The sequence below is a fragment of the Anser brachyrhynchus genome (assembly GCF_964034855.1).
Source record: "Anser brachyrhynchus genome assembly, chromosome: 1".
Classification (NCBI taxonomy): Eukaryota; Metazoa; Chordata; class Aves; order Anseriformes; family Anatidae; genus Anser; species Anser brachyrhynchus.
Genome location: NC_137694.1, coordinates 65,347,395 through 65,375,023, shown reverse-complemented (window position 1 = coordinate 65,375,023; position 27,629 = coordinate 65,347,395). Strand labels below are relative to the sequence as shown.

General features: G+C 35.4%; 1 protein-coding gene across 17 annotated transcripts in view; it reads right to left on the bottom strand.

Annotated features, from left to right (window-relative positions):
• ERC1 (ELKS/RAB6-interacting/CAST family member 1) overlaps window positions 1-27,629 on the bottom strand; it is a 308,860-nt gene that overhangs the window by 134,085 nt on the left and 147,146 nt on the right. For all 17 annotated transcript variants that reach the window (XR_013944890.1, XR_013944891.1, XR_013944892.1 and 14 more), the window contains one exon: window positions 12,135-12,270. Coding sequence is in view for 13 of the 17 variants with exons in the window: in XM_080576070.1 (XP_080432196.1) it covers window positions 12,135-12,270 (136 nt within the window). In the remaining 4 variants the exon portion in view is untranslated. The remainder of the gene's footprint in view (window positions 1-12,134; window positions 12,271-27,629) is intronic.

Below are 27,629 nucleotides of genomic sequence, written 5' to 3'. Positions count from 1 at the left end.
AGCAGCTCGTGTAGGGTGCCAACAGCTTTAACATTTACTTCAGCTGTTGCAAATTACCACATTTGTATTTTTTAAAACCTACAGGGACTATGCTTCTTTATAACCATAGTGGGTCACTGCACTGATTATTGGAATGAGACCTCAGGCTGACAATACTGCTGTGAAAAGTGTTCTGAAGTGAGCAAAAGCAATAGATTTCTCTCTCTCTTTTTTTTTTTTTCTTTTTCTGTGAGAGGCTAATTGGGGAAATGCTATGTAAAAAGATTTCTTCTTCACACACAAATCAATACTATGACCCAAGGCACCTAAATTCGTATGAGATTACAGCAGAAAACAGTGACAGTTTTAACTAACCGCACTGTTAATAAGAAGCTTGAACCCATAAGTTATTCCCTTGATATACCTCTATTCCTCTGAACTCTCCTTCACAACATCAGTCCTGTCATCATAATTGTGCTAATATATCACAGTAGCTGTAAAACCTGCCTTTCTTTGCTCATTTTCAATTATTCAGCAGAAAAGAGCAGTGGAAGCAGCATGCTTGGATAGCCAGCTACAAGAGCATGCTTCTCTCTTTTCTCTTTTTCATAGCTGAACTATATGACAAAAAATGCTAGTGATACACCACCACTGAGGAAATGTTTACCCAGCAGCTGATTCCACTGAATCTTTCTTGTTTTCTCAAGCTAGAAGGGAATTCCTGCAAGTTATCTCCTGTCTCGTACATTCATTTTAGTCTCTGATACCCCTTTCTTGATTTTCATCAGAGTAGAATAGCTATTGTATTTGTGCTCTGACTGCAGAACTGTTTCCTTTAAAGCAGCCATCAGTTCCTGGATAGGACTAACAGTCTAATGAGATGCAAATGCTAACCACTATTCATTTTACTTAATGTACAAAAACTGTAATTACTTTCATCCCATGCAGGCCTTCTCCTACCTCTGCAGCTCCAAACAAGAGATGATCAATACCATTTCACATGTCAGAATTAAATTGTCAGTGAGTCTCACACCATCTGGGAACACAACACCCCAGCCTACCCGCAATCCCTATGGATGCCAGATGCACCAAATGAAGTTAATTTCAAGGAGAAGATCTGTCTCAGTACATGCTGAATTCAGCTGCTAACCAAACATATATACTGATTTAGGGAAATATTTGCTTAAAATATTAAAAACTTATTTTTCTTTTCTCTTCTTCTTTACCAGTAACTGCACAGATCAGCTTTATCACATATGAAAATCTAAGGATACACTTGAAAACAGGAAATGAACATGTTTATGTATTTAAAAAAACGAATCTGTCATGTACTTTAACCTATTGTTTATTACACAGGCAGTTTTACACATAGCTAGTAACTCAACAATAATGATTAATACTGTCCCAAAGTAAACAGTTTTTCAACTTTAAAATGACTAGGTAAAAAAAAGAGAAAAACTTAACAGCTCATTTAAAAATGAATTTCTCATGTTCTTTTCTGAGAAAATAGCAAATGATGACTTTTAGTTAAGTTTTGTTCTGTCTGCATCCTGGTCAAAGGTCATCTAAGTCAATGTGAATTATGCTACTAACCAGAAACCCTTTAAAGAATGACTTTCAGCCTATAACCTTCATGATAAAGTTAGGTATGACCTCATCTTGATGTGGAATTCAAAGATGTTTCTTGCTCACTGGTACATCTTTATGACTTGGATATAGTAACAGAATCTTTAAAAAAAGAATAGGCAAGAAAGACTGAAGAAGAACTAAATGACTTAGGTGCATGGCAATAGTCAATTCATATGCAAGTATGGAACACTAAACCAGTTAGATACTGCAGATAAAAACACAATACTGAAAAAGATGAAAACTGGAAGTTTAGATATTAACATAATCAGAAAATCATGAGTTGAAAATACTGAAATGAAGTATTTGAAAAGCTTCTTGTTGGTATATTTTCATTGCTACACTCATAGTATGATTTGAACAGGCAACAGCACCACAACATGCAGAAAAATTGCCACAGCAATTCAGTGGTATAAAAACCAAAAGGACGAGAAAGTGGAAATTCTTCACATTCTGAGATATTCTCCATTTTTTGTATGAAATTTTTACTGTTTCTATAAAAGCCTGAAGTAGTTCAGAGGAAAGAGAAAAATAGTTATTATTTTTCTTTCGTCCTAAATATTCCAAAATATCTTGTTCTCAGCCTGCAACGTTGAAAAAAACCTCCCTGGTCCCTGACTTCACTCATTTCTTTTCCACATTCAAGTGTCTAAATTTATTTAATATCTGTTTGAATGGAAGCTTGTTCTTATGTTGATAACTTTACTCCTTTTCTTTAACTTTTCTAAATTCACTATACGCTTTTTGAGGTGGACAGCCCACATCATTACCCATTATTCAAGAGGTGAATGCACTGCTGATGTACTTAATGGCATACCGATATTTTCTGTTTTGTCCTTTAGTACTTCTCAACGTGTTTTTTTTTTTTTAATAATTTTGCTAACCAATATTTTCATGAAAATATTTATTCTAATTACAAGATTGTTGTCAAATATTAACACAGCTAGATCAGAACCTGCCATTGTACACATATAATTAAGATTTTTTCTCCTGACATATATTAATACGTTCTCAAACTGAATTTTGCTTGCCTATTTATTGATGACTTATAATTATGAGATACTTGTGGAACTATACAGATTATCTTCTATATAAGTATCCAGAATAAATTAATGTAACTCAGAAATTTAGCCTCATTTTCAGAAAATATTACATTTGCCATTTTGACCAGGTACATTACCTCAACATAAAGCAAGAACTGTACCATATAGATCTAGGACATTAAGACACATGAACTTATGATGCAACAATTGTTTATAGTTTAAGAGCATTCAATGGTTCTTCAAAAGGAGGAAGAGAGAGGTACAAGCATGGTGATTGGCATAGAAAAGAAAGCTCTGCACGAGAAGGTCATGGATGAGTGTTGTTGGGACACTGAATTCCATTAGCTTTTACTACCTCTCTTTTCATGCCTGGCTTTGGAAAACCATCTGACCTCAAGGACATCAAGCCTTAAGAATTAAAGCATCAGCAATAAAAGATATTGAGTTGCTGGAATGCATTCGGAGAAGAGCACTGAAGCTGTTGAAGGGACCAGAAAACAAGACTCAGGAGGAGTGGCTGAGGGAACTGGGGTTGCTCAGTCTGGAGAAGAGGAGGCTGAGGGGAGACCTCATCACTTTCTACAACTACCTGAAAGAAGGTTGTAATGAGGTGGGTGTTAGTCTCCTTTTTCAGCTGACAAGTGATGTCAAGTTGTGTCAGGGGAGGTTTTGGTTGAATATCAGGAAGAACTTTTCACAGAAAGGGTTGTTAGGCAACAGAAAAAGCTGCCCAGAGAAGTGGTGGAGTCGCCATTCCTGGAAGTATTTAAGAGATGTGTGGATGTGGAGCTTAGAGACATGCTTAGGTGGTGGACTTTGTAGTGTTAGGTTGATGGTTAGAATTGATAGGTCTTATCCAACCTAAATGATCTTATGAAATGATTCTGCGGGGAAAAAACCACAATGTCCTAAACTGAATTTGCTGGTAAATTTTAACTGAACAGACATTTTCTAGAATATTAAGAAGATAATGCTTTAATCATCAGTAAAAGACTAAGTGATACAAACAGAGGTGTGTTTTTTTTCCCACCACCTGTATTCAGATCCCACTGTATCTCAAAATTCAATAGCCGAATGGACTGACGCTAAGTATTTCACAACCTTCTGTCAATTACGAATACATGACTTGCAGCCTAAGCCTCAATGCCAGATAATATTTGCACATCACAGTAAGAGCAGTTGTTCATATACATATGAAGAGTGTGTAAAATTTCACTAAAGAGGAAAATTCAATAGGGAAAGTGCTCATTAAAGGCAAAATAGTCTTGTTTCTAGAAGGAAAACAAAGAGTATTTTAAGAATGACAGCAATTTGGGCACCTTGTTAAGCAAGATTAAGAAATAATACTGAATTAGAATGAAATGAATCAGGTTTATTACTATGTGAAATCAATCAGAGGAAATGCCGAAGCATTTGTTGCCACAGGTATAGATCATATTAAAAAATAATCCATGTGTATCACTATGATTTTAAAATAAATTATGAACATTGTTTTTAGGTTCCCAGCATTACCCTATCCCCATTCCTTTTCTGTTGGTCAAACCAAGTAAAAGGCAGAATAGCAACTTTACTCAGCAACGAGACTATGAAATGAGTGGCAGCAATTGGACATGTCTATTCCCAGGCAGAAATGAGTTAGAAACGATTTTCAACACAGCAAGTAAAAAAAAAAGTCTAACAGAGAAAGAAAGAAAAAAAAAAGAAAAAGAAAAGAAAGGGAAAATGCAAATTTATTGCCATTTCTCAGGCTCATGAAATAAAACACCAAAGTGAAAAGAGAGCTGTTTTTCCCCTTGAATGTACTCCTATTGTTTTGCTTAAATCTGGCCCTCAGTGTTTTCTGCTCTCAGGAGAGACCTCCTCGCAGGAACCACACCATGTTGTCAACAGTTACATTAATCTCTCTGACAGTTTTTAGGAAAGGAGTTTGAACTCAGATACTAATCTTGGAAAAAAAAAAAAACCTTGCAAAAAACATCTAGTGGTTAAGGTTACTGGCACACACTCAGCAGTCCAGTCTTCACAGTACTTAGTTTCTGGCATATCATAAAGGGTACCAATGCTGCTCTTTGCCAAACAGGCAAAAAGAGTACAAATAACAGGTTTCTTCTTCCACTGACACCTAATGTTTCTGCAGTAAGGACTGGGCGAAAGTGTGTCTGGAGAATAATATTCCTGATGGATCACAGAGAAATGTAAGGATGGAGGGAGTCCTCTTTCCTCTGTGAAAAACTCTCAAGCCTTATAATAGTTTTCTCTCACTACAAATCTCAATTTGCAGTTAAGGAAACATTGGAATAATTGGGAGACTGCCTAATTCCAGTTGTAAGTAGTGACTTTCAGGACTTTTTTTCCAGCTGTCTGTTCAAAACTGCAGAGCATTTTTACATTATATGAGAAGACAGAGTAACATGGTTCATCTTTTTTAAAGAAATGAAGGCAGTGTGTTACGTCTAGCCTGAACATAATAAATGTATGGTAAACTAAACTGTAAAGTGAAAACAAACAGAGCAGATGGTGAAGTGTCTGTCCAGGGAGACACTGATCCATTCTAAATGTCAAGTCTGTTCTCAGGCTTAGTTTCTGTAAACTTTACGGTAACAAGTACTCTGCAAGGAGTGCTCTCATCTGGTCAAATACAGGAGAAGGCAATTCCTTAACGATTCTTTAATGGCATAAACGTCTATTATAGAGAAATGACAGATTCTGTCTCTATAAGAACTGCCATAGCAAATCTAAGAATAAGGCCATATATGTATTCCTATATTCAAAAATGTATATTAAATTTCACTGGGAAGAAAAACATACATCTCCCTCCTTTAACACAAACAATTTGTATTGCAACAGAGAAATACATTCCTGAGACAATCATTTTTCTGTTCAAAAGTATATTATTTCAGTTGTTCCTTCAACATGCAACACTGCACACAAGAGCAACAACAAGGTTATTCAGACCTTGTAAATATTCATCAGAAAAAAAATGTTTTTCCTAGAACTTGACTAAAACTTGTCACCACAATTTGCTCATGGCTCACAACTCACATTGTAAGAATGCTAAAACATCAAATCTCAGAAATATCAGAAAATTCAGAAATGGGATAGATAAATTTACACTTTTTAATGGTCACCCACACTACCATATACTCTGTTTGTATGCAGTTATTTGGAAATACAGATATCAGACTTCTGTATAGAAAACTGGGAGAACTAGTATTATAAACAGACTCAGATAAATACTCCTGAGGCTTAATGAGCATTACAGGTCGTCTTGATGAGCTTCCTTTTAGTAAATAAAGACCTACTGTCTTGCAAAGTCCTTCAGATCTGTGTGTAAAAGTCTAAGAGTTGAATAGTACTAATACTCCTAATAATGGGACCTCATCTGAGCAGATGCTGCAGAACTTGACTTCATTCCTCTTTGTTTATCAAGATATTTTTGCTACCTTCTCCTGTTTACCTTCTGACAATGTTAGCAAGTCTTCATGATCTTCCTTGAAATAAAGTTGTGCTTCATGACTTCAAAAGAGAAAATAGAATTTTCCCATTTAGCTAGAAGCTCATTTTTATGTGCACTACTGTTTTGATGCAATTGGAATCCAGGCATGCCTAATTATGAATTTTTAATTCCTGAAAAAGGCTAAAATTCAAAGTAATTCCCAAATAGAAACTTCCCCTCACATTAAGTCATGACAAGCTTAGCTAAAAGGTCATCATTTTTGGAACTTCTCCCAGACATCCAGGAAAGTTAGGAAAAGCTCTCTTGACAGAGAGAGTTATGACATGATAAGAACGAGACCTAGTTTTTCTCCAGGCATCTGCCAGGGTTAAATGTTTGCTTGTGTCTACAGCAACTGCAGTGTGCTGAAAATTACAACCCTACAAATAAGCAATGTTTGTGGAACATTGTATTTTCTGTAACATATTGTAAAAGCTGATGGAAATTAAAATTACTACTGGAATGTTACATCACTAACGAAGCATGATGCATATTAAAGTGACTACTGCATATGCATATTCAGTTTTCTAATGCATAGCCAGCTGTCACAGAATGTGTCAGAAAAAGGGATGGAGGGTCAATTGATCCCCAAACTACTTACTGGCTACCATTACATAGCCCAAATCTAAAAGGGGAAATAATTTGCATACAGTCATCCATTAAGTTTTTTATGAGGCATGATTGTCCTTTAAATCCTGTATTTGTTCATATCTGCCGTGTTTTCATTAACAAAAGTTCTGTGTAATACCGGAAGCCAGACAGTACAAATCCCATTCAGACTGTGTGTGAACTTAGAATCACAGTTTTGCTTTATTATAAAGAACTCAAAACAATGTTAAGTTCCATCCTTTGTGGTAAGCTATGGAATGATACAGGGACTAACAAGAAAAGTTAGCCCTTCAAAAATGCCTATGAATTTCTTAAAAATTGAATTGCAAAGGGAACTCACATTCTCTCCATGCTTTACGTGCTAGGGGTTCTGTTCTAGAGGACAGAAGGATAACCTAGAATTGAATATACTATTTAATGAGATTAGAGCCACCTGAATATGTGATAATGACACCTAGTCAGACCCAGGCAAGAAATACACCTTCAAAGCTGGGCAATACTGAGAACTACCCACTAACAGTGAATCCACTAAGGCCCAGACTTCTTTCTGAGAAGGCATCTAAAAAGTACTGGGACAGGAATGGAAAGAGAAAGAACACTTTGATCTGAGTAATTCACAAAGGTGGATCTGAGCTCAGTGAGAAAATACATGTCTGGTAGGTCAGATTGTTTTCTGTAATAAAATCTGTAGATGCAAGATGGCACGAAAAATGGGTTTCTACCAGGCTGAAATTGAGTATCTGACAGTTTCATGGGCCTTAACATGTTGAGCTGTACTATCCAAGGGATAAAGAAAGTATACTCCACTTAGCTGGCAGGCTAGGTTGGAATTTGATATGTCAGCGGTGTATATGGAAGAGAAATTAGCCAGGAACTCAGCACTTGAAATTCACTTATCCTAGAAAAACATGTAACACCATTTTACCTAGCATAACCAATTTGCTTCAAAGCTGATGATACCTACTAAGTTATGGAGGAAATCTTGAACTTCAAGTTTGGAGAGCTTTTCTTTAAATCTGTTTAAACTGTTTCTTCAGTAGCTTTGTATATACTGTCCAAAAGCAAGTTCATTGATTAATTAGGGAAGCATGATCTCTCTTTACTAATAGTTGAAAGAAGACAAACCAATCTTATCCTTCATCATGCCATATTACCATCAACAGATCAGACTAAAACACTTCAGCTATCTACCCTCAAAATCTGATCACAGCGTGTCAGGATGAAGTTCTCCAGTAATTTAAGACCAAATGCATTGGGCTTCACTTGGGTTTTCAGAGTTTTGAATTCTCTACCGACTGTATGTACATGCTATGGTGCCTCATTACAAACAGTTCCTGATACGTAAAGAATTCAGAAGGTTCAATTGATGAGAAGGTAATTTGATTACCTTTCCATTTTATCCAGATAAAATCATAACTGAAAAAAAAGGTTCCCCCAAAAAACTGTGAATCTGTTTAGACTGAAATTCAGTTCTTTCCACTACAAGGATATTTTTTCTTATTGAATACTCAATAGATAGAAAAATCATATAATCACAAGGAAAAAAACAACAGTGCATATTTGCCTCTTTTCATATAATTTGTGGATTAGGAACTATGTATTAAATTATCCAAATGTGGGTGTGTAAAAAAAAGAAAATAATTACTACATTTATGCAGTATTACAGTTACGTATTAAAGCATCCAAATATATTTTACGCAGCTTATGGATATGCAGTTCATCATCAGCAATTTGCTGGATTGCTGGATAGTTGCTGCAATATAGATACAATAGTAGACAACTCCAGCCACAAAATATTCTGAAAATTCCTCCTGAAAACTCTGGAAGATGCTGGAGGAATAGGACATTAAAATACACATGCTACCTTCCAAATATTAGTTTCAAGTTCCTATTCAAGTATCTCGAAATTTCAGCAAATGTTACCTCTCTACAAAAAGATAGCATATCACTTCCTTTTCACAATAGCCAAGCTTTAGTTTCTTGAAGCAAAAATTTTCTACACCAGCCCTTGAGCCTCTTTTTTTATCCTGTTTATAGACCAGACACTCGTTAACCTCTCAGATCCCTGGAGAACTGAGGTTTAAGGGAACCCAGGAGGAAAAGACAAATTTGGAAACTCATTTATCCAGCTCACTAGAATTGAGACATTATGGTTTTCATTCTTCCCCCACTCCCCAAAATACCAAATTTCCATCATCAGAGCTTTCTGAATAAACGAACATTTTGTTACTGGACTCAGGAAGAAAGAAACCACATGCCTGTTAGGGACAGAGAGAGGAGGAGTGGACTATGTGCTTGGGAGTGTGTTTATTTGACTGGATTGCAGACGGTCAACCAAAGAACATGCAGATCATATATTTTTAAGCATTTCATAATGTCTTATTATTAATTCCAGCCAAAACCACCAAGACCAAAATTATCTGAAATTGGTGCTTGTGTGTCCTGACCCCAAAGCCAACAATGGTTGCATAAAAAAAATCTATGTTCCTCTCAGGTTTAATTTTTTGTAATCAATTAGAAGGCAGTGCCCTTTAGAGTCTTTAGAGAAGACAGGTCTCCATAACTAACAAATTGAAATGTGGTCCTGGGTAAATTTTACTTCCAGGAAACCAAAATGTTGAAATCCTTGAGAGAGGGAGGCTATAAGCAGAGGGCTCTTCTAAAGGAAGGAGTTTTTATTGAACCTGTCACTTGTCATTAAACACTCCATATTTTACCATAGCCTGATATTTTCATTAGAGCATACAGACCTTTTTCATCCGTGAATGAAAGCATTCCCTTCAGCCTTATGTTGAATATGGGGAAAGACTCTTTAAAATTGAGCCCACCCAAATGGGACAATTAGGTTCACAAAAGCAGAAAAGGAACCAGCGAAGGTCAAGTAATATTAACACCGTGATAACTTATTCATTTTAATTTTGAGTACCACATGTTACTTCAATCTTAAATTCTAATTTGCATTTGTTAACATCTATTTTTATCTCAGAAATACTTATATATGATTATAGAGAAAGCAGCAGAACTACTGAAGACACCAGTGCAGAATAAAACACAGCCTAAGCAAATTGGAAAAAATGCATATTGCTGTATAGAAATATCTGATTGGAGAAACCTGAATGTAAAAGGGTAAAGATAATGAAATTACACACTTTGACATATTTGTTCTCAACTGTAGCTTCCCTGTTAGACCTCCAACCTGCAACAAAATAACACTAGAGAAAAAGAAAAAAAAATCAAACTTGGCTTCCTCAAAAGAGACAATTCTTATGTGTCTAGTTTCTAGATTTAAGATGGTTATTCTAAAACTGATATTAAAAAAGAGGAAATATTTACAGTAATTTTCTGCTAACTATGCTATTCCTGGTTTTATATCTATGATATCTCTACTACTAAAACACTTTGCAAGTAAAGAATTGGATAGTACATTCAAAGAACATGTGTGCATTCTTAAACAACTCTGATACAAAGCAGTGTCGTTCATTAACATGACAATTTCTGAGTAAAAGCTGTATCACTGCTGTCACCAAAGCTATAAAATCTCATTGAAGTATCAGAAACATGTCTTAAAACTTAACTAATTTTAACAGGACTTAAAGTTACCAATAACCCGAATATCATTGTCTGTCCATTTCTATGTAATGTGTTTGTACAACTACACACGTAACTTATTGTTCTAAAGAAGAGCAATTTTAATATGCTAACAGGAGCTGTGAGAGAACAAATTTCAGGCTTTTTTTCAATGCATTCCATTCGTGTAACAGAAAGAAAAACGAAAAGGGAAAGAATAATGTTGGGGGAAAAAGCCAGTACAGAAAGCCTTGCATTTTAGAAACTGGAAGTACTACATCAAAAAAAAAAAAAATCTTATGGAATAGTATCACCTGATAAATACAACATGCATATAGTTGAAAGACAGATGTCAAGTGCTACTTCCCTTTTCAAACTTAAAATATACATTTCCACAAATACAGATTAGAAATCTAAACAAATATTAGATTATTTTTAGAAATTTTAAGACATTTCACTAATACAAGGACGATTGTGTTATTTCAATTTAAGCTGCCACATAACAAGAGCCTTGTGGATTGCCATAGCATTACAGCCACAAAACCCATTAGCAGATGTAGAAAACCCACATCCCAGCCTTTATAAAAGTCTGTAGTTATGAAATCATTTTCATACACTTGGAACTTAACTATTTCAGTGCACTGCACATGTAGGACTTGAACTGAGGGGGAAAACCACAAAATGTTGCATCTGAGAGCATTCCACATGGACACGTTTCTGCGGTTCTTTCAGAAGTTCTTGAAGAGTTGAAACCATCCCACTGGAATTCCACAGAACAGAGTAAAGAAGTATCTGTTTAAATTAAGGAGGGGATTTGTCTCTGCTAGTGAGCTCTTAGGATTTATTCTATGTCTTTAGCGTACATGTAGTAAGAAACATAGCTGGTAACAAGAACCAGGATTTAATCTAGGATAACAACGAAAATACCTATGAGAAGGCTTGCTCTCTAAGGAATTAGAAAACAATTTTAAAAGATCTTAAGGCCAGATTATGATTTCCATGTTTATTTTCACTTACCAATAAGAAAGTTATTTTTGTAAATTCAAGAAATCACAGGCAAAATATTTATTATTTCTTGGCATCATGGGATCTTCATTTTATTTCATGGCAATAGTTTAACATTTCTACGAGAACACTTGAAAACTTAACTGTTTGATAAACCATCCAGAGCTGATACCAACACAGAGCAGACTGAAAAATATTTCACTCGGTTTCATACTGGTGACTTCAATATGCCTAGATATATTTGAGATAACCAGTTAATTCTGTGTGGCAGGAGCATGTTACGATTTCAAAAATAATGCAAACTGTCTAGTAAGCATACTGAGAGTTCATGGAGTAGGGTTTTGTTGTCAAGCAAGGCTGAGTAAACACAGAAAACAAGGTCCTTCAGTTACCCCACAACAATTTCAATTTACTATAAAAATATTTACTTGGTTATCTTTCATTTGCTGAAGAAGAGGCACCAATATAAGGTAGTATCAGCTTGGAAAACACACAAAATAGCTAAAGAAAAATGCTATTAGAAGAGCAGTGAAGGAAGAAACATCACACCAAGCTCAATGTCAGAACGATCAAACTATTTCAATGATACACTTCATAACTGAGTTGACAGTTAGAAACCTTTTTTTCTTTTTCTGAAGATGGAGTAAGCTATGAAGAAAATGGAGAGGCTTCTTTGAAGTGCTCTGGGATAGACGTGTCCTTTTAAATAATGAATAACAAACTTGTACGTAACAGCTACGAAAATAGATCTGGGGTTGATGTAGCTAAGGTTGATTGTCCATATTACTTTTATTCAATTCTTATGTTACCTGAAGCTGTTGGGAGCTGTCGTTAAGATTATCCTCCCGTCTCCTGGCCTCCTCCAGCATCTGTGCACTCTTCTTCTTCTCTACTTGCTCTTTGTGCTTCAGATTTGCTACCTTCTTATTTTGATCTTTAACTTGCCTGTAAAAGAGAAGAGCATTCAGAATGCAGTCCAGTGTACACTTCCAGTCAGGCCTAGCGCTTGTGAGTTGTACTGACGAGAAGTGGTACCTCAAATGTGGTGACTTTGTTTGCACACATTGTAAAAACCAAGTTTATCCTCAAGCGTTACCCTCAACTGTTAAGTCAACCTAAAGAACACCTCAATTTACTCACTACTATTAACTTAAATGTGGAAAGTTCTGCAACAAGAACCTTAAAATGATTATATAGTATATAACCTATTAATCAAAAGATGCATTTGTCTTCTTATGACTATGTGGTATGGGTTACACAGAAATCTTTTCTCTGTTCATACACACGTGCATATAAAAAAAAATGCACACATCTAATAGTCCGTTTTGCTTTGGCTACCACTGTATCTAATGTAAGGATAATAGGAGGATTGAAAGGAAAAAATACTGCAACATGATTTGAACATAGAAGAGTACCTACAAGATCTAGGCAGTCTGTTTCCAGAATTAAAGCTATTTCTTTTCAAGCTCAAGTTCTACTTGTTTACTAAATATTTTGAGGAATTTCATATCCTTTCATTTTACAGAAAGGATCAAGAAAGAGCAAGTAAGAGCAAACTATTTCAGAAAGCATGATAATTTCCTTTTCACTTGCATCTATGAATTATTTTTGATGATACTGGCAACTACCATTGCCTGCAGACAGGGTTTGGCCTTTCTGGGCATTAAGACACATGGAGTATTGAATCTAATTACAGACCCTTTAATCTCAGCCTCCTGACCACAGGGAACTTAAGTTTAAACTTTTAGTCCAATCAAAACAAAACAGGCTAGCTTTGCTTCCTCAGCCCTTTTCTCCATAATTATATCTGGAGTTTGGATTTTGGAATAAAAGACAGATTCTTTGGTTGCAAGATTTCCCCAAAACATCATACAAGTAGTAGAGACAGCTCTTTAATTTACTGTTTAGAAAGCAGAATGATATACTAGCTTCCTATCTGGTATGTTATCCACACAGAGAAGGAAGAATGTTTCTTCTGTATTTCAGAATACTTTTAGAACAGATCACAAACAACTTTGCTTTAATATTTTCTCCAGAACTCATAACAACAGTATCATCGAGAACGTATCTCTGCAATATATATATATATTCAAATTATGTGGCATATGGCTAGTCAGTGCTTTAAATTCTTACAAAAAATGTAGGTTCAACACTGAGCTCTGCTTTTTGCAATGTAAGGCAACCGGAGATGGAAAAATTGCAAAGATAGCAAATTTTCCTTGGTGCTAAAAAAACTTCTATTAGTGAGAAAAAGTGCTGACATCCTCCAGAGACTAAGAAAAAAGGAAACTCCCTTTCTGATGATGTTAAAGAATTATTGGCATACTTAAATACCTTTTCCAACAGTTACAGCTGATTTGAGTCAGAATGCTTTTTAAACACTACTAGTGTAATTGTTAAGTTGCTCTAACCCAGTGCTACACACTGGTAATGGGCGCACTGCCCAGTTTGAAAGAAGACTTGCTCAGTGATTAAACAACTTATTGGAAATATTATGTTGGCACCAGCTCAGCTTGTACAATACACGGCTCTAGCTGTCCTAAAAAATAAACAGAGAAAGTACAGCTAAGTTAACACAGAAAATGAAAATATGCAAGCCTGACACATTCAGCTCCACATAAGGATTCTTATTCAACATCTAAATTAAAAGTAAGGGAAATAAGTATTTTTGATATACTTGCAAACCTGGATTCATCTGCTGCAAAAATGGTATTTGTTACTGTAATCTACTGGTTAGATAAGAGAAAACAATTTTAATAAAGCTATAACCCTGATCAAAACACGTATAGGGAAGATCATCTCCTGCACAGTCCAAAAATGTCTTCAAACAAAATATGCACTTCAAAGAAAGGCGTAATTATAAGGATCTGTGCTATTATGTATACCTTCTCATGTCTGAACCAAAATTAATGTCTTCCTAACAATTAGGTAGATATTCTGAGACAAATTCAAGCTTTCCTAAAGCAGTTTAAAAGATGTAGTCTTGAAATTACCTAGTGCTTATAATACTCATAGTAATGTTTATAATTGCCATATTCTTTGGAAACTTGAATTTATGTTCAGGATACAACTGTCACTATGTTCCTTTTTCAAAAAGCAACAAAAAGTTGGGCAATGAACCTCTCAAATGATACGCGTATCTACAGCTTTATCTCACTGCTGGGTAGTTGTAGCATTGCTAGACCAAAATTTTGGATAATGACATTTTTTGAGGTATGGATCCTAAAAATATTTAGCACTCAAAAGAAAAAAAAATCTTTTCCAACGCTTAGAATCTTTCTCCATTTTTGCTATATGTCTTGCCAAGTACTGGTAGAATGGAGTCTATCAGAGAAAACAAAGTAGAATGAAAATCAGGCTTCTAATATGAAAACAAACAAACAAAACCACCACCAACAACAACAAAAACACAATATCCATGCTTTTCCTTCATGAAATTTTTGAATTTCTAGCAATGAGGAATTGCTGTTATCCTAAACACCATGGGAAGTGAATTAAAATATTCAAAATAAACAACAAAAACTTTCAAATGAGAAGTTTCCACATTTTCGAAGACTTTTTATATGGGGAGAATAATTTAAGCAATGGAAAACCAATGGAGAATCAAATATTCCTGAAAAGTGGAAAGAAGACTGATCTAACTCACTTTACTACCTGCAAGTGCTTTGAAATATTTTTCTTTCCTTTAAGATTCAATTCCAATACGATTAATTGCTTTACAGGCCCTATTATTTATTAAGGTTTTAATGAAATTAAATTATTCCATGCTAAATTGAATATTTTTGCATTTTAATACTAATCTCATCATCTTTTACTGTTATGCACACCAACATATATAGCTGTTAATTCTTTCCTTGTATGGATTTTTCATGCTACATATTAATGTACTGGACGTTGTTATCATCTGGCTATCTTTTCTGGGATAATTTCAGATGTTCTTCTTGTGAAACAGAAGGTGACAAAATATTAACTGAAAGTATGTGGAAGTTAATTTTGAATTTTCTAATTATGTTTTAATTTTGTCCTTCAGTTATATACCCAAACCACAACTGCTTTTATACTAATCCGAGTGTAAGTATATATTTACAATGCATTAAAACCACTACAGAAGCTTATCTTCAAAATAAAATGCATATACATACTGTATTTTGAATAATGAATGCATGTATTAGGAAAAAATACACTGATTTCATGCACACCAGAAGATATTGCCTGTTTTATTCATCTTACTTAGGTTTTTGGAAAATATTTCTACATTAAAAAGTAGACATACTGTCAGTCAGCCATGTCAGAAATACTGTGTTTAGCTAGAGCCTTCATTGATGTAGCATTACCACCACCCACAGGACAGTCCACAGTTGCTGCAGCTACTAATCCTGATGGACAGAGGAACTTCACTGGCTTTAAAGCACACTGTTTCTCAACGTAATTAAACTGGTGCAGTATATATATATATAAAATCAACACTGCAAAAAATGTAAAATGTCTGTATGCAATGAATGAAGATCATAAGCACAGTGATATAGCTGAGGTGTGGGATTTTTTATTTGATTTTTTTGTGTGTGTATAGTTTTGGTGCACAAACAAAAAAGTTTACGTTTTGGAAAGTATAATAGCAGGAAAGGAGGAACTATTCCCAAAAATGCTACTTAACATGGAATATAAGAAAAAAATATTTTCAAAAGGTGTTGTTTTAGCTTTTAGTTGCTTAAAACTCACTTTACCTTATAAGTAGTTGGTCACCTAACCACAGAGAAGAATGGCAGCATTTGGAAAGGTTAATTGCTTAACCTCAAGAAAAAGAAAATGATGAATGAAAGCTACATAAGTGATGTAGGAAACAGGACTGACCACATCACATAGTCTCATCACCACAGCTGCACATCTGATTGACAGTCAAAGCAAAGCTGCCAAAGCTCGAACAAAGCTCCCTATCTTACTTAATGAAAAAATAGGATCAGGGAAGTAACATACTGCCGAAGATCTATCTGAAAGCTAGTATGTCTGGACTTCTTTTAGAGCCTAAGCATTATCTGGGGCTGGTCTTTTGCTTTGTAGGGCACTATCAACAATCCAAGCTTCTAAAGTAGTTATACTACTGTTAAAAAAGAGGTGCATTAACTTACAAAGTAAAGGAAACAATAATTTCACTACAGTTTTCAGACAGCTTGGTCTAATATTATTAACTCTATTCTACTTCGTGTCTGAGATAAAAGTCCAGTCAACATACTTTCAATGAGCTGCTTTTGTTCAGACGCACAGCTGGCTAACTCCAGCATTCAATGACTTCTTCTGCTTGTGAGTCTCCTTCAACAACCTCTCATCATTTTGTTGCACTGTTTCTTGCTGTTCTGTGACATTTATATGACAAGCGAACACATGCCAATGAAAATATTAACAGATCCTGAGAATTTAACTGGTCTGCTGTATGTGAGTCAAGAAGTCCCACAGTGGCTTTAAGAGATGGAGAGGGTGGACTTCATTTCCTGAAGCTAGGAAATTTTGGTTTTTAAAACAAAGTGAGTGTTCAGATCAGCACTGGAGGGGACAAGGGATGAACACCAGGAAGGCTATGGGAAACCAGCTTGCCCCAAATTTTCACAACAGGGGCCTAACAGTGTCTGAAACAGTAGGTAGGGAAGTCAAATACTAGATGAAGATCTCAACTCTACACGGGTTGTCTTCCTTCCTCGAAGTTACGAATCATATGCATGTTATCAGTGGATGCTTTCTGGTGGTCAGCAAGCTACTCATCTCACCTGTGTCTCTAGCTTAAAAAAATAAAAAAATAAAAAAAAAAGAGCGAATTTTTTTTTCCAGAAACAGCTGATGGGAAGATAGGGAAAGTGAAGCACGTGGCATATAAATCAGGCACAAGTTAGAGAAACTCTGTATAATCAGAAACATGGTCTAAAACCCTTATATTGTTTAAAACCATCTCTAACAGAAACCCATTACCTGACACGCAAGCAATACATAAAGCTTATAGATAACACATTCCAAGAAGTGAGATAGCACAAGTTATTAATGGTATATAGTATGTTTCATGGGAAGATGTAAGCAAGTCCTAACCAGATCACTCTATCAGCCTGCAGTAAAGATAACAGCACCAACATGCTACCTTTGAACATTATTTCTCTGAGTAACTAAAGGCCTTCAAACTCAGGTCCAAGCTTCTCTGAGGTAATGTGTCAACTGTCAAACACAACCAACCTTCCGTATTTCTCCATACAATGCATAATTACAATACGCATTAATACATAATACATATTAATAATACAATATATATTACGTATTTAAGTTTGCTCTTCATCTTATTGTTCTAACCTCTCTGACTCATTCTAGCAGAAAACTAAAAAATGTAATCAAAACTACACACACTAAATCTGAATGTTACAGGTGCTTCCACTGTGAAATGTTATTTCTCAGTGATCTCTAGGGAACATACATTTATAGAAACATGGAAATAATTTTCCTCATGAAATGATGTAGCATCAACAGTCAGTGAATTTAAAGAAAGATATGTAATAAATACAAGAACAAATAGAGAAATTTTACTAAAGATGAGAAGCACATGTGTCTCCAATGCATACTCTAAGCACTATCAAGCTATTCTATTTCAGAGAAAATATATTTTTTCCTTTCAGTCTCTTGATTGAACAAAAACATAGAATAAAGGAGGCTATTCTCCAGTCAGGAGGCAGCAGCCCAATTACACACAAACAGTGGTGAAGTGTTGTCTTAGTATTCTCAAAACAACTGGAAGAAAAGAAAAATGTGCTTTAATGAACTGGCTATAACTGAGGGATTAACAGCAGAGATTAACAGGAGATCCTTCATTTTAGTTCAACAAGTCCATAACAAATTAAATAAGCCATATGTTCACTTTTAGACAGGGCCAGATACAACATGCTAAAAAGAAGACTGAAGCAAAAAGCTTTAGCTAAGCATCTGTTGCACTACATGTTTTCATTCATCTGTACTTCCATCGTTGTAGATATAATCCGCAACAGCTAATCACACCACTCTTTTAAAACTAAAGTGCAGCTTCCCAACTATTTAAACTCTCAAAATCTACTTAGTAGGAAGTAAGTTTTGTGATGAAAATAATGAATACATACCATAATTTCATAACTGATGATAAATTTGAAATCGGGTTTCAGAGATTAAATGTCTAATCAATTGAACGTCAAGTTCTATAATTACCTTTAACCTTAAACCTTGCATGCTTTAATTTTTATTGAAGTTAAGAGCTTAAAAAGTACAAACTCAGAGCGAACCCTAAAACAGAGCTGTAAAATAATGAGAGGGGTACTCCTTTGTTAAGGAAAATACTAATGCTTTAAGACCTTATGACCTGTTATGACCTTAAAACCAGTATTCAGTAGTTCAACAAATAAGTTTGTTTTGTTGTATTTTTTCTTCTGCTTTTGTTAATTGAGCAAACAGATGCAAAGCCAAAAATGACATTTGTAAAATGGTTGATGAGGCCTCAGTGTGGATTCCTTCTCCCTGCTACATGCTGAGTTAGTTGAATTTGGCCCTAGCAGTGTAGGAAGAACTCCCAAAGGTGCCGTTCTTTTTACCTTCAACTCCAAATCATGAGCCAACCACCCTGTGAACGGATCACACACAGCCAGTCACCCTCTGCTCAAGAGACCTGCACGATTTGGCTGAAAAAAGTATTTTCTAAACACTAATAAAATCTTCCTTATGAATGGCATCTTATTGAGGTTTCAGAGGGTATTTTTGTGATCTAAGATCACACACATCTCTTTTAACTGCAGTCTCACTAGCCAGAAAAGAAAACAAATCAAAACAGAGCAGTTGTTTTCTTTCATAAGAGTATGCAATCTTTTCATTCCTGCTAGAATAATACCTGATACACACAATAATAATAAAAAAATGGAATGTAAAAATCAGCCATTGAAACAAAAACAAAAATTAAATATAATGTAGGGGGAATAAAATTCTAAAAGCAAAGCATTAAAAAGCTATGCTAGAGTAGCTTATGTTTATTTTACATCATATATTAAACAAGCTATCAATAAGGAAAAGTCCTCTTCTAAAAGCTTTCATAAATGTGGGATAAGGGTTGTATATTATCCTGTTATTTTGAAATAGGTCACGTTAAAGAATCAAAATACATCTTATACTTTAAAGCTCACAGCTATTGAAAACACAGTTTACAATGAAAGATATTAAAACGAGCAGTTATTAAGGACAAAAAAGAAAGCAAAATCAATGTACCAATTCAGTGGAAGAGGATTTCTGATATCAAAGAAAAATAAGCATGAGAACATTCAGAATCTTGACTGTGTAGGGAAGAAAAAAGTTAATAATAGCTTCAAGGAAATGATGTGAGAACAGAGATGCTAGCAGGACCATTCTGAAAAAAAAATATAAACCGGTTTGTTTCAGGGCTAAAAGCCTACTGATTTTTACTGTAGTGGGATGCCCAAATAAAGATCACATTCTTTATCTGTTCTCTTTAAAGACAAAGTTGTTTCCAAGAAGAATCTTTCAAGCAGACTCTCACTATAGATGTAAACAGATAGGTGTTTATCCTGCTGGCTACAAAGCAGCAGTACCAAATTTGACGCTTCTGACAAGATCAAACTCTGCCATGCTCAAAGACTATACCGGGAAAAGTATGCAAAAATGATACGGTTGATTGCAAAGCAATGGCATCATGGCCATCAAATCGTATTTTGCTACAGGATCTTCATTAACATCAGAATCTGAGATGGGGAATATATAGCTCTATTTTGGTATCCAGTTGGTGAGACCGATTTCTGGTATGGAATGCAGACTACAGTGTCTCAGGACTGCATGTTTGGCATATTTCCTTCTGGTGCTTAGCAAAGAGATTTATTATTAAGAGGTAACTCCTCATATGAAATACATTCCGTAGCGTTGGCTTTGACAGCTCACATCAGGTTAATATGAAGAGTGCCCACTGAGATCATTTGTTACAGACTTTTGATTGCTTAGAAAATGGGGAACAGCAGCACTATTTGTAACAGATATACCACATACAGGGCTCAACTGCCTATCTAAATAGTGCATATGGCTTAGTTCTTGTTCCTCTGATATAGCTGTAATCCTGTCTTCTCAGTCTGTAGCTGTAGTTCTCTGGAGTTCAGATAGGAGAACTTCATGAGCCAAGTGAATGCAATGAAGTTTGTGGAGAACTGAGCGAGTACAGAACCTGTGTTGCAAGCAACACTTGAGAGCATCTCTTAATCAGACGTTTCTCTTACAGTCTTGGTAATGTGTGTGCACAATGTTACTGGCTGTGCATTTCAGGACTTTGACCATTTCACAATAAGTGGATCTTCTGCAGAACAAGTACGTCCATGAGCCTTTTGAATAAATGCATTCTTTTGGACATTATCTGCATGAGCATGGAAAAAAAAATCTGCTGAAGTGAGTTCACAGGCACAAGACACGCCACGCTCCAGATTCCAAAATATATTGTCACTGATATCCTTAGTGATCATGAAATTTGTTAATTAAGTTATCTCTACTTTAGAGTATCTGCTGAGGAAGATAAATTCTTTATCTAGAAAATTATATTACTCCAGTGAACTATTTTTTATTCCGTGACCTTGAGACAAATGAGACAAAATGAAGATTTGAATTGATTACATTTGATCACTTTACCAAGACAACTGCCTTGATGCAGACTGTCACTGAGCTACAAGCAGGTATGAATCATTTATGACTCCTTCAATGAATTAATCTTCCAAGTAATCAGGAAACACTTATAATCTTAGGAAAGATCAACAAACAGCCTTTACTGTCAAAAGGAATATTCCTAATAGGAATCTCATGTGTTTTCTATAAATTAAGTGTCTCTGTAAATGAAGTTACATGGTGCAGGTTGAGAGTGTAACCTGTGTTGAAAATCTGACAATAAATTATTGAGACTATGGTCAAAATGGGATACAGAAAGACAACAGAAGAGTTCAATACCCTTTCTACTTCAAAATATTACCAAAAATTTCTTTATCTGTTATTCAAAAAGCATCCTCCACTATTCCAAGATGCAGAAGAAAATATGCTCCTTCACCTCTAGAAAATTCAAGAAATCAACTACAATTCCTTTAAAGGTTTTGGTGCTTTTTAGTTGTTGATAGCTTTCAGTTTGTGAAGGTAGGTATAAATAAGAATGTATTAGTGGACAGTCCTTTTAACCTAATTAAATTAAAAAGACAGGACACTTTAATTGGAAAATCACTATCTCTTGGATTAGGGCTGGATTTTCCCTGCTGATATTTTCAAAACAGTAAGAGATGTATTTCTGTCCAATTGAGATATATATATATATGTATATATATATGTATGGAAGATTATGTCTGTAACTGAAAACTATTAGCAATTCATAAGCACTCCTGAAACTGTTTCACGTCCTTCAAAGGAAATAAGACAAACATGCTGATTTGCCATGCTGATGGGATCTCAACTGCAACTAATTTTTAGTGAGGCTTTTTTTTTTTTTTTTTTTTCTTCCTCAGCAGGTGTTTATTCTGAGGAAAACAAACTTCAACTTGATAGCAGGAATAGTTCTGAGTTTGGGGATCTGCCGTTTCTTGAGAGACACAGAAAGGAAGCAAATAAAAAAATTGCATTCAATAAAAGTCTGAGGTACCCATAAGTGTAAGAGTGCTTTCTAATTTGTTAAGCAAGCAGTAGAATTATAAAACATGAACTGGTGTTCTAGGCACTGTGTAAAACACTATTAGGTCCTGAATATGTGAATTAATTTCTGGAATGTAATTACAAATATTATTTTTATATATTTGTTTGTTTGTTTTTAATAGTGTCTGCCATCACCCAAAGTTGCCTGGAAATAATTTTAGGGTATCAACCGCATCTCTACCAGTGCTACAAATAACAAAGAAATAACTGGAGAAACACCAATTGCCTTGCTCTTGGACAAGAGAAGGGTGTTCTTTCTTTGAGCTTTTTGCAGTGGAGAAGACATGGATAGTGAAGGATGAAGCAACGCTGTACATCGCATTGCAGAGCATAAATCACTGCCTATATCCCATCAGAAGAGTATGACTACACTAGGGACCCTAGAAGAGAAAGTGCTGCTGCATCTCATTTCCTTGGACAAGACTTTTCTAAGCAGTTCTAAGACAATTCATTGTGGGATCCTCTATGATTTGTTTAATGATATTAACAATAATGTGTCTACTGAAATATGTATTTCAGGTGTTGGCATCCAAACCAAGCACTCCTGACAAATTGAAACTAAGTTGCAAGGCCTTGCTTCTAAAACAGATCTTCAAATGTAGCATGGGAAATTTAACCAAAACAGATTGCTATCAGAAGCATCACATCATAACTTAGGAGAAAAATTAGAATAAATTGGGAATAGCACATACTTATTCATCCTATTTAAAATTAACCAACAGAATAATACTTTAAAACAATCCTCTAAATATTAGGATTTTGTTTACACTATAATGTTTTTGCCCAAGTTACAATAATGTTCGAAGCTTTAAGCGTTAAATAATACAAAACAGACTCCTTCAGATACATTTCAGCTGTCATTTGTTCATGTTATCCAAGTATACCCATAAAAATCATGGAAGTAGGCAAAGGAAACAAACAATCAAATACTGAGTGCTTTGACCCATCCCTTTGAGCACTTGCATATTCCATATTAAATGTGAAAACTGTGCTGAAAGCAAGAGATATGAGAAAGGGAAGAAGGCATATCTTGAAATAAGAAGTAAAAAACAAGTTACTTGCATCTTCTATGATCTAAAAAGATCTTCTACGCAAACTGCTGGAGAACAGACAGCAAGCAATGCTAAAAGGAAAAACAAAAACCACCTTATCCTAATTAATGACATTATCATCCTTTAAAATATGTTATGTGAAATAATGAAGAAACATTTGCTTTTATATCCTTTATATATATTGCTACAAAGAGTTAGTACTGAAAATATTTCTTAGCTGTTTATTCAGATCTCTATATAACATTGCCACCATGTTCTACCAGTAATATCAATGTAAAGTTACAGAATACACATTGAAAAGTAAATTGAGGGTCTATATCTATGTAGTATTTGGTTACAAGAAAAAGCGACATTACTGCTGGTATTTATTTGGTATGATTAGCTGAGGAATTCAAGTACATCCAGCATAACCAAGAATCCCACCAGCTGAAAATTCAGATTAAACAGTCATACTTTTTCTTTTTTAAACACTGCAGACTAAAGGAACTAAGGCTTTTTGTTTGTTTTGTTTTTTGGAATATTTTGAAATTTGTGTCTGTTGGCTCTTGCCATTTTACTGAACAACATGAAAAGAGTCTGGCTCTCTCCTCTGTACCTTCCCATTAGATAGCCAAAAGACCACAGCATGATGTCCCACAAGGCTTGAATATAGCCAGTTCTCTCTGCCTCATCTCATATGTCACATGCTCCAGCACTTAGTCAACCGTGGCTGGCCTGCCAGCTGGACTCACTCTACTATCCCAATATCTTTCTTCTACTCAGAAGTCCCAGAACTCTTCCAGGTGCAGCCTCACAAGTACAAGGTAGAAGGAAACAATCACTTCTTTTGACCTGCTGGCTATGCTCATGGTGATATAGCCCAGTATGCATTTTGGCCTTCTTCATACCAATGTGATACTGTTGACTTGTTCAACTTGTCCTCAACCACACCTCAGTCCCTCCCTACAAACCAGCCTTCTCGTTGGTTGGTCCTCAGCATGTACAGATGCAGGGGCTACTCAACCCCAGATGCAGAACTTTGCACTTGCCTTTATTGAACTTCACGAGGTTTCTGCCAGCCCATTTCTCCAGCCTGTCAAGGTCACCCCATAAAGCAGCCCAGTCCTCCAGTATATATTCCCTGTAACCACTCCCTGCCATTTGCTATCATCCTTGAAATTTTTGAGGACACAGAGTCTCATCATCCACATCATTAAAAAAACATTAAACAGTGCTGATTCCCCTCTGAGCCAGTAATCTCATCATTGAAGGCAATCAGGTTGGTCAGGCATGATTTACGCTTGTAAAACCATACTGCCAGCTCCCTATCACCTTCTTGTCCTTCAGCTGCTTGAACACGGCTTTCAGGAGGATCTGCTCCAAAAACTTCACAATTACTGAAGTGACACTGGCTAACCTGTTACTCCTGTAATTCTCTGGACCCTCCTTCTCATCCTTTCTGAAAATAGGTATGATGTTTGCCAGACATCAGGAACATTCCCTGACAGCCATGAGCTTCTGAAGATGATAGAAAGAGTCCTTGCAATGACGTCAGCTGGCTCCCTCGGCAGCCTTGTATGTATCTAATCTGATTCCATCAACCTGCGTATTTCTAATTTACTTAAATAGTCTGTAACTTGGTCTTCCACTTCTGTGGGTAATGCTTTACTCCTGCAGACTCTGCCTCTAGGCTCAAGGACTTGGAGATCTGAAAGCAGTGATTATCAGTAAAAATTGATGAAAAGTTACTGAACTTCTCATCTTCTTCAGTAACATTTTAAGAAGGTCTCCTGTCCAATTGAATTCTCTGTAACTTTAGTAGTGTTTTATCGTTGTTATTGTTTTTTCTCTGAGTCCAGAATCTGCTAAACCTTTTGGTAGTCGGTAATGCAAACATTTGTACAAGGACTAATCTAAAACACAGATTCACTATCTGTCCGTATACCTACCTACCCTTCAGAGTTGTGACAGAAATAAAAGTCTAACCGTTTTCAAGGATACATTTTTTTGCACAAAAGTAAGCCATTAAAGAAGAGAAATGACATTCAGACTTTATTCCTTTGACTAAATGTGATGTGACACATATGGGTTAGTCAAAATGTTTAATGTTGCATGAAGTTTGAATGATAATTTCAGTTAATCTTCTGATGGTGACATGCTAGACAACCTATTAACTTTACAGTTAACATAAAGACATGTTTTAAAATGTATTCTAAATTAAGTCATATTTTGATTTTTCAAATAGTATGGTAGGAAGCTATCTTTTCTGTTATAGATATAAAAAAAAGAAAAAAGAAAATTGTGAGGGGCTGCTCTAACTGCATTTGACTCAGCTCCTCAAAATTCACAGCCTCCTGTTGGCATACAAACATCCTGCCAGTGCCATATGCAGCCGCAGGTCTTTCTATGCTCCCTCGATTCTAATTCCCGCAGGAAAGCTGCATGCTTCAGGAATACATGTACTGAAAACAGTAATAACAACAACAAAAAAAACCCTAATTAGCTAATTAATTAGATTTCAGCAGGTAATAGGAAAGAAATCAGATCATACAAGACTACAGAAAAGGGAGAATTCTGAGATGACGTACAGCTGTGAATAATTGTACTTTGTTAAGATGCAGTGAAATGAGAGAAGAAAAAAGGCCCTTTGTCAGAAAAGTGAGATTCCTCTTCCAATGGATGACGAAAATTCTGATAATCATTATTCCTAAAACAAATGCTAAAGACTATGACAGTAACGTGTTTTAATAAAAAACACAGTTCCATTTTGTGCTCTACACATTACTACCCAACCTTAACAGCCAACAAGTCTGACTCCTTCATTTTTTTGTTTCCCACTATCATCTTGTGGATGCTGTACTTCTTTTCCTCACTCAAAAGGAATGGAGAACTTCTACAAGAGTACTTTTCTATGTAAAGAATTCCATAAAGCCATTACTGATTTAAGTAAAATTGAAGGAAAAATATGTTAAATTGAAAGCAACTATTAGAGGCCATTACATTTTAGAGACAACCAAGGAAATTTAAATGGAAACTCCTTTGAAAACAAAACTCTGCTGACCTAAAACTAACCACTGCTGATTCTACATGCTTGACATTTTTATCACTTCCTGCTGTGGTAAATGACCAGCATCATGGCAGAACAAAGACCAGAGTCTCCTGAAGGTAAGAAATTAAAGAGCCAGCCAAACTTCCAGTGAAAATGGTCCGGATTGCCCTGGCACTTTCTCAGAACACAGAAACACAGCTTTCTAGAGATACAGTATATGACACAGTTTATAAAGGTTATTTACGTAAGAACAAAAAAACTTTAGTACCATAGACAACTATTCATCTGTGTGCCTGTAATTAACTACTCCACATTTATGTGTTTTGGTTTTTTTTTTTCAGTTATTGAATAGTATCCTGAATTTTCTGAATTTGCTTAACTTTCTATGAAATATTATCTATCATTTTCTTATAGAAGGATGCTATGCTTTAAATACTTCTTTGGTGGTTAGATACGTAGCAGAAATTTAGGACTCTGGGAAAAGGACTGAAACCATTCCTTCAGATTTAGTACTTTGTTTTTACTTTGATTTTATAAGGCTATAATATCCTTGAGTTGCTATATTGACATTTAATTTTACATGGACACTCATAACAGGCTTCTATCTGGATCCATGCCACCAGCCTGCACTTATCTAATCGCCAAACCACTCTGCTGTGTGGAAATAAGGTTTACAGTATTTTTTATTACTTCCTATTGCATCAAATTCTCTTTGGTATAGCAAAGAATCCAGAAAACTTCTGGATTTCTATATTTTGCTATCTTTTTCTATTTTATAGTAATAACATCTCAACTTTTGTGAAATGTATCCATAAGGATTGCTTGAAAGTACTGTAGCACATGACTTCATGGTGTTTTTCTAATTTTTCCACTACTGGGGCTAATGACACCAGAATAGTTTTATTGTTTTTCTTTTCTTTGGAACTCAACATTACATAGTTCTTTAAGTAAAGCTCTCATCAACACAGATGCTTAGCAAAAAATCCTTATGGAAAACTGAGTTAACACCCATGCCTTCTAAGTTTATTTTATTTACTACAAACCATTATGAAATCCACCCTAGACCCTTGGAATTTTAAACAGTAAGTACATGTTCCAACAGTAATGATGTAGATTATTGTTCTCGTTCACCAAGTTTATCAACAGGAGAGCTTAATAGATCAAACAATTCAGAAGTTTTGCACTGATTACAGTAAGCAAAGCTGTTCTTGATGAGAACAGAAATCATTTTAAGTATTTCTTCCTGTTTCTAGAAAACAAATATACCTAATGTATTTTTGCACATATTCAGTTCTTTTACAGGAAGACACATTTGCTTTGATGTCCAAAAAAAAATAAGTACTGTTACACCATTAGGAGAAAAAGAAGTTATGGCTCCCATAGTAGCTTCCAGTGTAGAATGGAACTTCATGGAATAGAACCATAGAATCATGAGTAAGCTATGTCTTCATATCTTGCAGCTAACAGTAATTAGGCAAACAATTAAATGCATAGGAAAGAAAAAGTTCTGCAACCCCTGT